Raw genomic sequence first — 14339 nt, forward strand, 5'->3', positions numbered from 1 at the left:
TGTCGTCTGTGAGTGCTTACTTCGACAAGAAAGAAAACAAAATGCACAGGAGTCCTTTGGTTGTGAAGCAGGGGGATATTTTTGATTTTTTCTTTTTGTTTTGTTTTCAATGGGCCATTTCTCTGCTGTGTTCTTGTTGAAAACAGTGCATAGCACGCTGACGCAGGGTTCATGTCTGGACCTGATGCTAATGGATTCCTCAGTGCCAGAGGAATGGAGCTGTTAGGCCACGTCAGAGGTGGTTTGAAAAAAGAAAAATTTGTTCAGAGTATATTATTCTGGCTCGATCAGAGCGCTTCATTACAGAATCATGCCACGATCTGCTTTTAAAGGATCAGTTCACCCACATTACAAACCATTTTGCCACGTATCTCTACTAGTGTGCAGTTGTGGGTTTTGGTTTGACTGGTCCAGGTTTTGAGGCATGCGCCTCCACCCCAGTACAATGGAGGTGAACTGACTAATCTGTGGTACATCAGCGATTTTTTTTTTCCCAGCGAAAGTGTCCAGTTACTCAGGATAATACGCAAGAACAAGACAGATATTTTGTAACTATCAGTGAATACAGTACGTCAGCCAATAAGCAACAAGTACAGAAAGGCAGTAGATGCTGATGAAGAAACAATGTCGCCGTTATACAATGTGTCATTTTTCTTCATTTACAAATGTGAGTATTGGCCAATATGTTAGCAGATTTCGAGATTGGAAGATCAGTACTAGCCTCAAAAATCCAGCATTGGTCAGGCACTACGTCACACTGTGGGTAGTTTGTGCATTTAACTACAGTACTTTCAAGAAATCCCCATTAAAACTGTTCATTCTCTTTTGGCTCCATTTTGGTCTCCACCAACTCCTGAGGGAAATATCTGCCTTTTAAACTGCTAAATGCTCAACAGCTACTCTGAGCAGGTAGTGTCAAGTTTGTTTTTACGCGAAAGCAAAGTGGATGAGAGGTGAGAGTGAACCAAAACAATAAAGTTGCGGCCACAAACCAAAACATTGCGCTGAAAGACCAAAACACTGGTTAGAAGCGAGGGGGAATGCAGTGATCCGTGATACTTGTTTGATTATTAATATAAAGATTTTGATTAGAGCAGCTTTAAGGCCAAACTGTTAATGCTGAATGCTGTTAATTTGAATCTCCATTACAACAGGCTGCACCCCTGAAGGTGCGTCTTTAAAAGGTACAAAGTGTAAGATTGTCCACGTGTTGAAGGCCACTCTAAACAAACAGCATAACGGCGAAACACATATCACCAGAGTAGCTGCCAACTGCTGCTCACTAAACTCTTTGCTCTGGCTATCTTTGGATGTAAGTACTTTCTGCTGCTAGCTAGTTAGCTGTGCAACTTGTGTCCCTAATAGCTGACCGGAGTTGGACACAACTGGGAGCTCGGAGTATCGGAGGATTGTTGGCGTTTCCACCGCCAGCAAGAAAACTCAAAGAGAACCGAGCTCAGTAGCCTCCAAATGAAGATGGCTGGATCTGGATCAAACACAGCCTTCAAGACCGAAGGAGGTTTGGCGAAAGGGAAAACAGTGCAGAGGTAATTTACAGCGGTTCTGACCTGGACAGGAGAGGCGTGAACAGGGAGAGCAACGAGAGGAGGGTCGGTCATGTCGGTCAGCGTGGAAAAGCAGGGTCGGTTTGTGACTGTTTCAACATTGGAAAGACAAGACGGTGCTGGTGAATTTTATTTCGTTTCTGTCCAGTTTGAATAAAGTGTGTTTTATTTGACTAAAAAAGCTAAGCGTGGTTGATTGTGAAACTCGCTTGCATACATCTCCCAGCTGAAACTACAGTGGGCTATATATCACCTCTGGGGGTACAAAGTGGTATTATGAGATATGTTGAGTGGAAGCCACCTGGTTATGTCAAATTATACCTTTAACTGATGACTCGCTTGTCTTCAATTGATTTAAAAGCTGCAGGCTGATCCATGGCAGTGACAAATTGTCAAAGGAGCGGCTGTAAACGGTGGGCAAGCACATTTCCTGTGAACTCTCCACATTAAAAGGTCCCATGCTAATTTTGCTGCAAGTGTTTTCCCACCACACAGCCGGGCAGGTTGCAGAAGTCGTCAACCTGTTCTTCCCTGCACACAACAGCTGCTAACAAAGCTCCGCTAATTCACTGAACACATTTCATTTCCTATACATCCTTCACAATAAAAGCCTCCCGGTTATGTTGTTATATGAAAGCTTTTATTTTGAAGCAGCTAATGTTGAGCTTTCATCAGCAGTAACTCAACACGACTGCTATACAGCTGAAAGCGAACATGAAACGGTAAATTAAAGCAGAGTACAAACAGGGACACAGGAAAGAAAGAAAGCAAACTTCCTACCACAGAGGTTCAGTTGGAAGCTACAAAACTATTAAGAGCTGAACAAAGTTGAGTCTCACGATATACGACTGTTTGAGGGGGAGAAGGGGGGTCGCCACAGGTTGGCTAGACGTCACCTCAACCTGTTTGGAGGTGGATCAGGCGCGCTTTAGCCTGTTTGACTCAGCAAAATGCCAATGACAACACAGCTAAAATGGTTTGGTGCTGACTCACCCAGCGACATGTTACTGCCAAACGGAATTTTGTAACACTTCATTTTTGAACACACTGTGAGTCTGCATGTCCCTGTATTGAAAGTCATCCTTCAAAATGCTAACTGCATCTGAGTCAGCCGGTACCCAACCTCATACCGAAAAAGATTTCATCAACAGGTTCACGAAAGCTTCAGTTCAGCTTCAATGAACCAGCGCTGAAATGATTCTGATGCCCTTTTAATGCTGCGTTTTCACCCTTCGGACTGCTTCAGCCTTTCCCCACACAGACCAGCCAAAGACAAACGGCCACTCTCAATCACGTCTTTTATTTGTAAGGCACCAGAGAAGCTTCCTTACTGCTAAAAGGTTGATTCATTCTCATTAGAGTACACAGTTGCTTGTTTACATCTTTGTTTTTTTTGTTTGTTTTTTTTGTCCCAGGTATCTTAAAATGAGACTGTGTTCATAAACACATCGAACTGGTTTTTGTTTGCACAAAAAAAAAAAAAAGGATAAAACATTTACAACCTAGAAAACAATGTTAAGTGTTACTGTCTACTGAGAGAATGGGAGAAAAAACAGGAAAAAAACAACATGGTATACAACATTGTGCCTCTCTTAACTGTAGGCTTGTAATGCACACGTACAACACCAAATCCTCCATGATACACACACGTTAAAAAGCAGCTTTGAAACATACAAAAATGCTTTAAAAAATATGTATATTGATATATTCATATGTATACAAATTGGCCCTTCACAGCAAAAACAAACACACATACCATTCATATGTCTGAGTTTTGCCAAAGGAGCTTTTCTACAGAGACTGACATCGGCATAAAGAGCGCAAATGATCTGTTCTCGATATGTTAAGGTCAAATCTCCAGGGAGGGAAAATCTCCCCAACACTAGTACAGACAGGAAGAAGGAAAAGAAAACAAAAAAAAAAGGAGCACTGAGCCACAACTTAAGTGCTTTTCAAATTAAAAGACAGAGGAAAAAGGTTTAAGCTCCGATCTCGGACGTGCTCAGACGTTTAAAGGTGGGGTGTCAAAGCTCTGCAAAGCACTCACATTACAGGGGAATAACAGCCAACACCTGCAGCCTGCAGGTACTCGGCCCACAGTCAGGAAATGAAGACGAGAGGAGAGCGGCGGTGACAAAGTGAGCACGGCAGACTGACCTGGACCTCGGCAGACAATCAGGAGACATCAGACTTACTAATGATCAATGAGAGAGCACTGCTGCCCTCTGCTGCCTCAAATATGAACAATCGTACTCCTCAACCACACACCAATTCCACACTAACTGCATGCAGTATGAACAGTATACTAACCTTAATATGCTAAAGTATATCATTTAATCAACATACATAACAGTTTTATACTTTATACTGATGATGCAACTCACTCCATCGGAGGTCAATTAAACTGCGATTTCAGAAAGCCACTGCCAATTAAAATTAACATCAAAAGGAAATCAAACTGCTTTTCCAGTAATTGTTTTCTGAGGTCTTTTCACCACCATCTGCCAATAGTTTAAATATTCTCCAGCTGTGCACAGCAGCTCGTCCGTTTCCTTCGTGCACTGCATTGTCTAACAATGCAATCAATGAGCAACATATTCGAAAATCAAAGTATGCTCAAGACGGCCAGTTTTGAACATTTTTCCAGTGTGAACACAATACATACTCAAAACCTGCTTGGAGTAGTTCGACCAGGTCAGAAGGCATGGCCGTTGATAGCTGCTTCTAACGGCCATACTTTAAAGTGGGGCAAAAAATCCTCATAGAGAGGGGTGGACGGTGTTTGCTTGCTGAGCTACAGCGCTAACCGTAAATATGTGGATTACAGTGCACACTTCTAACACTTTTCAAAGGGAGAGAAGATACTTTACACCAGCTTCATCACCTCCTCACGCCTGCCTCACTGCTGCATTGAATGGGCGTGAATGTCGGATTGTTGGTTTTGTGAAGTTAAAGAATCAGGCGCAGCTGTTCAAATTACGATGTCTGAAAAGTGTCGGAGAGGAGAAGCTTCTGATGAAGCATCCTGGAGCCTTTAGTAGATTTCAAAACCGTACTACATACTAGGGCCGCACAATATGGTGTAAAATTATTTTGACATATTTTTCATACGATTCACGATTAACGAGAATGGACATTTTTCATCATTTTCATTTTCACTGAAAAATCTATTAAAATCATAACGATGTGACAATTGTTGGGGTCTCTTGCAAACAAACAAGACTTGTGGGTAAGCACATCTCTCTAGCACGACAGTACTTCATTATAATGCTGGTTTGTCACACATTTCATGTTCATCAAAAAAGTGCAGCTTCTGCAATCTGGATATTGACTTGACTATATTACAGTTTCGCATTTTGGTGAATTGTACTACATACAAAAATTGTTAAAAGGTTTTGAGTATGTCATGTGCTCACATTTGCTTCGGTCCAGACGTCTGCATCTCAAATTCTGACTGTGAGTATCATGTTAAATGTGTTGTTTTCTGTGGGAACACTTTTTGATGTTGCTTACAGAGCTTTAGCAACTCACCCCGGACACATTCTTCATTAAATCAATGTTGAAAATTAAAAAAAAAAAGAAAAAAAAAAAGAAAAAGGGAAGATCTCCCCCTGACAATCACACACAAGTTAAACAAGACAGGAAAAGACAGGTGCTTGATACAGTTTCAGTATAGACTGAAGTGTGCTAACTTACAGAAATACAGTACATGTGTGTCTTTTACGACTGCCTGGTTCTGAAGTTTAGATCCTGTTCAAGTTTGTCTTGGTCAGTTAAAGAGTGGACCAGTACGAGGAAGGAGCGGGAGCGTGGGAGGGTGAGGAAAATACAAAAAGGTGCTTTAAGGAAAAAAAAAAAAGTTAAATTAAACAAGTGTTTTCTTCTTTCCGCTCACATTCACTCGAGCACACACAGACACGTTTTGAATGTCTAATTAAGCCTGTCTTTAACGTCACGAAAACAACGTGTCAAAATAAAGTCTAATTTTTTCAGAGCTTAAAGTCTTGTCATTTAAAGATGAGTCATGGTCCGTGCCATGTAGCGTGCGTAGCAGCAGCAGCAGCAGCAGCTAGGCCTAAGAAACACAAATTAACCCCCAAGATGGGTATACTACCATTTGTACAAACTATAGGTTTTTAAACGTTAATATAATCCCATTTATTTGGGATTGAGGTACACAGCTAAGGTAACGCATCCAGTGGTTGGTCGTATGAAGGAAAATGGTGAAAAGCTGCGAGGATTATGTTTGAATGCACCTGACAAGTGAAATGTCCCTTTAAAAACATCCCATTTAACATCAGACTAAGATTTAGTTTGGCTCCAAGAACGTAAAAGAACAATATCAGTGTCCAAACATCTCTAGGCAACATTTTTTCATTTTTGGAAAAAAAAAAAAAAAGATGAAGGAGCTATTGTTTAAGATAAGTTTTGTAAGTGAGCGGAGGGAAAGGAGTAAGATGTTGTTAAAACTGCTTTCTGTGACTGGCAGACAGGGGCCAGCAAGAAACAATCTGCGGGACTGACAAAAAAAACACTGAAAACAGATCTGATAACAAAAAAAAAAAAAGGTAAAGAAATATAAACCTGTGAGAGGCAGATCCATGTAAGGGACACCGCTGTTAGCTTTCCTCCTCAGCTCTCACTCCAAATGGGAAAAACATTTATCTTGGTTAAGCCTAACAACAGTGGCTTACGCTAAAAAAGCATCTATTTAAGGTCTAGAAGCCTGAACTGAGCCGATTACCACTAAATAATAAGAACATTGAACTCTCAGCCATTCAGCAGTTTCGTTCTCTGCACATCCAAAAGTTTCACCTCTGTCCTCTCTGCTTGTCATCATCCCTGCAGTTACTCTTCTACATCAACACTCTGCAGACAGGCAGCCAGACTTACACCAATCTCCATTTACAGTTTTACCTTGCTTTTTTCCCCGACGCTTCACACCCCCCCCCCTCCAAACCTTCTTGTTGTGTCTGCATTAATCTGACTTGTCCCCGTCCTCTCCTCGGGGCGCCCTCTCTGCGGCCTCCCGGGCCTTGTCCTCCTTCACCGCCTGGGCCTGGCCGTGGGAGTAGTTAGCCAAGATGGAGGACAGGGAGAGGAGGCCGGAGCTGGAGGAGACGGCGGGCAGGGTGGGAGGGGTGAGGCCCAGCGGCAGCGGGGTCACAGGCAGGGCCAGGCCCTGGAGCTGGGACAGGTGTTGCACCTGGAGCTGTTGCTGAAACACACAAAAGGTACAAAAGGTTTTGAGTTCATGAGTTAGAGCTCCTGCTTTGCATGTTTCAGTGCCTCATAATGCAGCACAACATTCTTATTAAGTGCATATTTCTTTCAACATTAATATTCCCCATTTAAATGCTTTCAACGTCTTGAAAATCTGAAAAAAGTGGGACATCGTAGTTTATCCATGAAGTAGGTGGTGGTAGAAGACTGGTGAAGCAGTGACTAGCTGTGGAGTTAGCTTTTGTAGTGTTGTAGCTGGTGAGATACCCGTTAACATGCTAGCAAGCAATTATCTTATTACACAAAATGAACTTCTCACTTAAACAAGAAATGTTACTTGTTGCAACCAGGTTAACTAAAAAAGATAAAAAGATCCACTCAGTACACAAAGTCACTGTAACCTACTGGCTTTCTGTACGGTTTGCTTTAGTTTTATTTCATGCTGGGGATGAGACATGATTCATCCATTATCTAAACCCACTCGCAGGGAGAAAAGCCTTCAGCTCACCCGTATGATGGAGTTCATCTCAGGGGGCGTGACTTGCTTGGCTCTCTCTATGGCGCCCATGACTTGCTGTTGATGCTGAAACGACGTGAAAGACAGCACGTGGTCATAAACTCTTCAGATGGGCTAATTATTCACATGGTTAAAAGAATAAACAGTAAAACATTAAGCTTGTTAAAAGTTTGAGCACTGCTAAATAAAACCCAGCCTGAAGGTTGCACAATGAAAATGGTTTGATTAGTTTCCCCATGTCTGCTTCAGGTGGTGCAGGTGGAGATTGAACATATTCATGAACATGTCATTACCTCTTGTGACAGGTAAGGCAGCACCTGAGCACAGATCCCATTCAGTCTCTTCACTATCTCAGCCTGAAAGGAAAAAAAAAAAACAGGTCAGACCAGGAAACTAGGATCTGAGCTACTAAAAGATGGACTGATTATAGGAGACGGTGATTACCTGTTTGTGCATTTCAATATTCAGCCCGTAGGACATTTCATAGTACTACAAAACAAAGAGGGGGAAAAAGACAAACATTACAATGAACTGAAGCCATAGACTCACAAACTAATCCTTCTGTATTCAGTACACACCTCAGAACAACAGAAAGAGCAAAACATACACATAATTTTGAATCAGAATCATATATAATATGTACTCATATACGTAATTTATGTATTGAGAAATACAGAGGTTCTTGTCATATGATCTGTAATTGATCACGGGCTATCAGAGACGCTTTAGAAGCATATATCTGTTGGTGCTCATGTGATAAGAAGCCACTAAGCAAAACGCGTTCGCTCCCAAATCCGTGATTCTGTACAGCTGAGCTGATAAATGGAGACGGTCTGGACATTACACTGCAGCACTAAGTGACTTTGGCTGGTATGTTACAGGAGATCAGATAAACAGCCACGTCTCAGTGACGAGATTTAAAGAGACACTTACCATGATATAGTGACGCTGCATCTCTGACTTTTCAGAGGCCAGTTTATCACACTCCAACTTCAAACTGCGCGGAAAAGGCAGAAATATGAAACAAACGAGGTCAGTTTGAAGGCAAGCATATGCATCTGTTCTGTGAAGGAAGCGTTTGACATTTTGGGAGTTAGGCTTAGCTAAGACGTCGCCTGTGGGCTCCAGCTTCATACTCAGAAATCAGACATGAGGGGTATTGATCCTCTCATCTTCTTCTAAGCAAAAAAAAAACAAGTTGTATTTACCAAAATATTTCCCAAATGAACTTTTATTCAAACAATATGGATTTGTTGGATTAGAAAAGCACTGAGGGCAGACAACATCTTTTTTTTAAGCCAATATGAATAAACAATGTTTTCCTACTCACTTCGGCCAATGCAGACACCCAATTGTAAAAAGGCTCAGTACAAATGCATGTGCACAAAATTTTAAGGCATATCTACATTGAGGCAGTTGCCATGCTAATCAGACATTTGTATTAAGCGCCATACTTCCAGAAAAAACAAAGGTTGAGCTCAAAGCCCTGCTCAATATGAGATGTGTCTCTTACTAAGCAGAAAAAGCTGCCTTGAATAGAGCTACTCTACCAGAGTCAATTGCATTTGCTATAAGAATAAACTATGTGAAAATGTTTGCAACTATATTAAAGTGTGTGTCTGGTTGTTAGCTGCATACCTGTGGTACTGTGCTTGGAGGAACTGGAACTCATCCTTGATGCGGTCACAGGAGTCAGAGGTGGTGAACTTGAGGGGTTGACCGGACTGAGAGGATGCCTGGAAAAACAATGTGGCCCGTTTTTTTTTATTATTAATTTATTTCCAACAAGAAATTTACTCTGAAACCACACATTGGATTCACAACCTTTGCTTTAAACATTTTCTAACTAATCCCAACCAAATGTCCTTTGCAGACACTGGTTCCAGTGGTGCACATGTCTGTGTCCTGTTCCTGAAAAATGCCTGCGTTTCATTCAATGTAGCATCAGATGATTTCCGCGATGCAGAAAACACGGAAGGAAACTTGCAATTTGATAAGAAAAACAGAATCAGCTGTAAAAGTTCTATATATACGGTATATCTATATATATTTTGGTATAGAGTCTCAGCCGAGCAAAGAGAAAAAAAACTATGCTGCTATGTTTTGGTGTCTCACACAAGTGTAACCACATCAAAAGACGCAAGAGGTTTGTTGAAGGCTTCGTGGCTGTATGTGCAGAGTCAGATATTCCGATGGAAGAAATGAAAAAGCTACGTCCGTTTCTGGTCAAGCATTGTAGACGAGGAGGAGAGCAGCCTCCGTCAGACACACTTACTCAGTGTGTTCGAGCAGCGTATGGAGGCTGTCCTGCACAAGTGCCGTATGAAATAAATACTCCTCTACTCTCTTTCATCAAAATGATTCATATTCATTAATTTTTTATGATTTTCATATTGAACAGCTGAAATTGTACTCATCCACATGATTAGAGAATCTTTCTGGTCACAAAATGTGCTTCAAATCGCAAAACACAGAATTAAGAAAATTTAAAACAGGAAAACAGGTAACTTTGAAAAAAAAAAAACAGAATCTGGAAAAAATGAAAATGGATTTCATGGGGCGCTGTGTGTGCTTAGGTTTGTTTAGAAACATTAGATTGACCTCTGAGATTAACTCTTTGAGAGGATATCTAAACTGAAGGTCAGCCTAAGGAGAAGCAGGCAGTATAAACTCGCTGACAAATCGATATGCAACATCTGTCCTTAAGAAAACCCGGCTGAACTCTCTCAGGACCACAGAGGGCTGTGATTGAGGAAATGTGTTTACAGAAGGCGAGATTAAAGCGCGCCTATGATGACCATATGTGAGAGGTATTTAGAGGCTGCATTAGAAGTCTGGATATGTATAGACTACACTTAAACCATCCGTCCAAAGCTGTAATCCAGGGTTTATCTAATGCCCTAAACCTCATTACTCTCTAAATAAGTGGCACAGGGGCAAGAGGTTTCCAGTGGGATTATGAGACTGAACAGAGAGGATGGAGTCGACCTGTTACACAGCGGTCAGACCTCTGCATCCAAAACACACACTGGATTTATTAGTTATACGTAATATGGTGCTGAAACTATTAGTTTACTTTATTTACACTGATTACTTGAAAGACTTTTTGAATCGATGCATTGTTCAACACAACTGCTGTCACTTCTGGGAAATGTTGGATAGGCATGCTCGAATATTCTCTTACATTCAGGTGCTCGACAGTAAATTTAATAATCTGATTAATCGATCATAAAAAATAGCCTCTAGTCACAATTAAAGATGACATGATCAATTGATTAATCGGGCGAAAATATTCTGACAATCAATTAATCAAAAAGAGGATACTAAACCTCATTTTCCTGCTTCTCACGATGTCAGAATTTACTGCATTTCTCTGTTATATTAAGCATCGCTGTAACTCGGCATCTTTGGGTTTTGAAACGGTCGGACGTTGACGTCACACAGGGCACCGGGGATAATGTGACAGGAATTTTTCTCTATTATCTGACATTTTCTAGACTAAAAGACTAATTGATTAATCATAGATATAACTGAGTGATCAATAATGAAAATAACTGTCAGCCACAGCTCTCCAAAAATAAGATGCTTATAAGACGCATAAACCTTGAGAGACTAATTCTAATCGAAGTCACCAGCAGTTTAAAGCTGGTCCAGTACGGCTTGTCACACGACTCAGAAAGAGGAACAGCAGTCGCATGTTGAAACCAACCAACAAGAAAATGCATGTGCTTTTTTTTTTTTTTTTGAGCAAATATTTGACATGCAACCTTAAATGAACACGAGACGCCACAGTGCGAGTGTTTGCGATGGTGCTTCAGTTAATGCTCTGTGTTATTTTATGTATGCTTTTGCGGCGCTTCCCTCACCTGTGGTTTTAAAGGGTCATTTCCTGCTCTGGGCGTGTGTTGCTTACTGCAGTTTGTCTGGCATAAGCTCTTCTTATATTGTGATGTTCAAAAACTGACTATGCGATGATTGGCTGATTAATCTATTAGTCCATCAACAGATTTTGATAAATCACTTTAGTCTTTTTTTAAACAAACAAACTTTGGTTCCAGCGTCTCCAATGTGAGCAATCGCTGCTTTTCATTTTTCAATGTCATTGTGAGCGAGTATCTTTGGGTCTGAAGATGTCTCCTTAGACTCTGGAAAACTGTGATAGCAATTGTCACAATTTTCTGATTTGGACCAAACAATTCAGCAATGAATCTAGCAATTAATATGCAAATTAATCAATAAAGAAAATTATCATGAGATGCAGTCCTGATTGTTTCACCTCTATATATTTTTCCAAATATTAATACTCATTAGCATGCAAACTTCTGCAGCAACATCCACTGTTATAGGAGTGTTGCTTAAGTTAAGGCCTAATTTCTGTCTACTTGTATGTGCACCTCTTTCCTGACCTCACTATCATTTAAAAGCCTCATTTTGTTCACTTGCTGGTTGCTGACAGTGACTGCTTAATGCACTTATTTTGACATTAGTTGTAGTCATGACTTCTTAGACTGTTATAGTAAACATATTGCATGATTTACCTGCATTTTTTTGGCCTTCAAGAGCAGCTGTTGGACTCATTTTGCTATGAATTCACCAGAGCTCCTTTATGGCTGACAAACAGCCCAATATTTCTGCAGTATTGGTAACTTACATTCAATCATTTCAGAAATAAAATATTTTCAAAACATGAGCCCAAATTGCTTTGTCAAAGTCAACTGTTGTATACACATCTGCTGTACCCTTGCATTTGTGCAATTTGGTTTGTTGACGGTGAATTAAGCTAACCAACGCAGAACTTACTCTCATGCTATCAACTCAACTGTTAAATTAGCCGTTTTGAGAAACAGCTAGCTAGCGACAGACCGTGTTAGCAGCCAAATACCGGTAAGCAAGCGTTATAGCTGGCATCTAGATTAATTTCAAGCTTTAAACGGCCATCTCTCCTCCACGATAACGGGCCAAACGTCGTGAGGAGATGAAGAGAGGTCTGGCATTGTGAAGCAAGCTGACAGCAACCTGCAGCAAGCACAGCTAGTATCAGCTGTCGGTTGCTAGCTAGCATTAGCTCAGCTTGCTTAGTTGCTTAGTTTCCTACTGGGACAAGTTCAACTAGCCAACTTACCGAGTGCCTTGATTGAGGAAACATCATGTCAGCAGTGTGCTTCGCCGTGTTCCCTTGTTCTAAATCGAATAACCAGGCTAGCTTGCTAAGCTAACAGGTCCCCAGATACTATTATATGATTGGAGACGCTATTCGCACTTTGTACTCTGTCATCGTTTAAAATATCGTTAGCTAACGTCAAAGCAGCAGGAGCCGAAGATCGTCTTCTGGTCTTTGCAGTGAGAAAAACCACAGCTTCCGAGGATGACGAGGCTAGCAAAAACGAAACGGTCTTCAAGCGAACATCAGGTTTTTTTGGAATAACGTTAACGTTACACCTCCCCGGGGAAACCCTGGATGTTGACACATGAGCCCCCGACTTTCCTCTGCTTTGAAGAGAAGAGCAGCATCACCCGGAAAACAAACCGAGCAGCGGAGGAGCGGGCGCCCCGTGTGACACAGAGCTGAACTGAAGCGCTTCGTCACAGCCGCCAGGGCCGGAGCTGCCGGCCCTGGAGCCGAGTTCGATACCCGTCAACATCTCGTTTCAAGACCTGTATCCGCATGGTTGAATGCGCTTATTAAGACAAAATTGTCAGATATATAAATGTAATGTGCGATATTATGCTCACACGGTGCACAGTTCTACTTTGGTAAATTGTGTTTACGTCACCACCAATTGACTGACCACCCTAATGCCCCTGCAATTAAATACAATTTATGACATTTACCCTCAAAGAGAGAAAAAGCATCAAATAAGAAATGAAAAAAATGTTTTTGTTCAATGGCATCTTGCAGAATTTGCTGACTGCATACATTTGAAGGAGAAAATTGGAGTGACAATTAGTAAAGTTTATGTGTTGTTCTTGGCCATTCAGTGTCCCCAGGTGGTATTTGTCAAGGATGTGGAGACATCAGGGTGCATTTTAGCCTGCATGATACCACCACTAAGAGTTACTCAGGTCATAGATGTTCAAATCATACACACAGCTGCTTGGAGGAAAAAACTCCATCATTTCATTATGTGTCTTTGAAAAACATAAAAATCAAAAAACTGGATAACTTTTTTGGTATCACTTCAAATTATTTCATAGCACCTCCCAAATCCTGAGCATGTCCCTACAGCTCCACCCAGGTGACAGCCTGGAGCTGGGAGAGTATTTAAAATTACACCCTCAAATTTTCTGTTTTTGGGTTTGTTATTGGATATCACAGCAAAATCATTTTAAAGGACCAGTGTGTAGGATTTAGTGGCATCTTGTGGTGAGGTTGCAAATTACAACCAGTTGAGTACCGCTCCCTTTCCAAGAATGTGAGAGAAACCAAAGCAGTTAAAAACTGTCACACAAAATGCTCTTATTTCCAGGTGATTATACAATAATAAAAACATGATTATTAATTTTTTTTTTTTTTTTTCTGCCAGCAGACCCCCTAAATCTAACACACTGGTCCTTTAATTCGTGGCCCCTGGTGGCTGCTTGCTCTGCAGCCACAATGAATTAATACGACTTACATGAAGAGAAAAAAGGAAAACCAAGACCCCAGCAGGTAACCTTCATCATCATGAGTAGAGCTTAGTTATAGTGGGCAGCATCTGAAGCCATAATCTAAACTCAGCCCTACCTGTAGCCTGAAAAATGCAGCTACAGCAGAACAGCCAGACCTGAAGGACATGTGGATAAACAATATGCTCCCATTTCATTAGAATTTGTTTTTCAATGTGAAATTTTAGATCCTTGAAAATCAAGATACAGATAATTGTACTGTGATTTATTGTAGTAAAACAAAGCAATGCTGGATCTTTGCTGCCTGTGGTGTCTTGGACATCAAAGATGCAATACTCGTAACGCAGTGAGTGACTTCAGACCGCCACCACAACACCTTAAAATATACAAATCATGAAACCCACTCAACACACACACCATGAGCAAGT

General features: G+C 41.1%; 1 protein-coding gene across 1 annotated transcript; it reads right to left on the minus strand.

Moving 5' to 3' along the window:
• Positions 1 to 2846: 2846 nt before the first annotated feature.
• LOC121618297 (TLE family member 5-like) lies at positions 2847 to 12809 on the minus strand. Its single transcript, XM_041953715.1, has 7 exons — positions 12428 to 12809; positions 8944 to 9041; positions 8239 to 8302; positions 7750 to 7794; positions 7599 to 7661; positions 7297 to 7371; positions 2847 to 6783 (listed from the first exon to the last, which is right to left on the minus strand). Exons 1-7 carry the CDS (start codon positions 12452 to 12454, stop codon positions 6544 to 6546), a joined length of 612 nt encoding a protein of 203 aa, XP_041809649.1. The 5' UTR covers positions 12455 to 12809; the 3' UTR covers positions 2847 to 6543.
• Between the last annotated feature and the right edge of the window lie 1530 nt (positions 12810 to 14339).

Source organism: Chelmon rostratus, chromosome 15 (assembly GCF_017976325.1).
Source record: "Chelmon rostratus isolate fCheRos1 chromosome 15, fCheRos1.pri, whole genome shotgun sequence".
Lineage (NCBI taxonomy): Eukaryota > Metazoa > Chordata > Actinopteri > Chaetodontiformes > Chaetodontidae > Chelmon > Chelmon rostratus.

Bases quoted from the DNA above. Each gene is read 5' to 3' on its own strand.
- LOC121618297 (XM_041953715.1), bottom strand. From the start codon at position 12,454: ATGATGTTTCCTCAATCAAGGCACTCG. The intron at 7,795-8,238 runs GTAAGTGTCTCT...TTTGTTTTGTAG, and splicing joins TGCAGCGTCACTATATCATG to TACTATGAAATGTCCTACGG. The intron at 6,784-7,296 runs GTGAGCTGAAGG...TGTGTGTTTCAG, and splicing joins AGATGAACTCCATCATACGG to CAACAGCTCCAGGTGCAACA.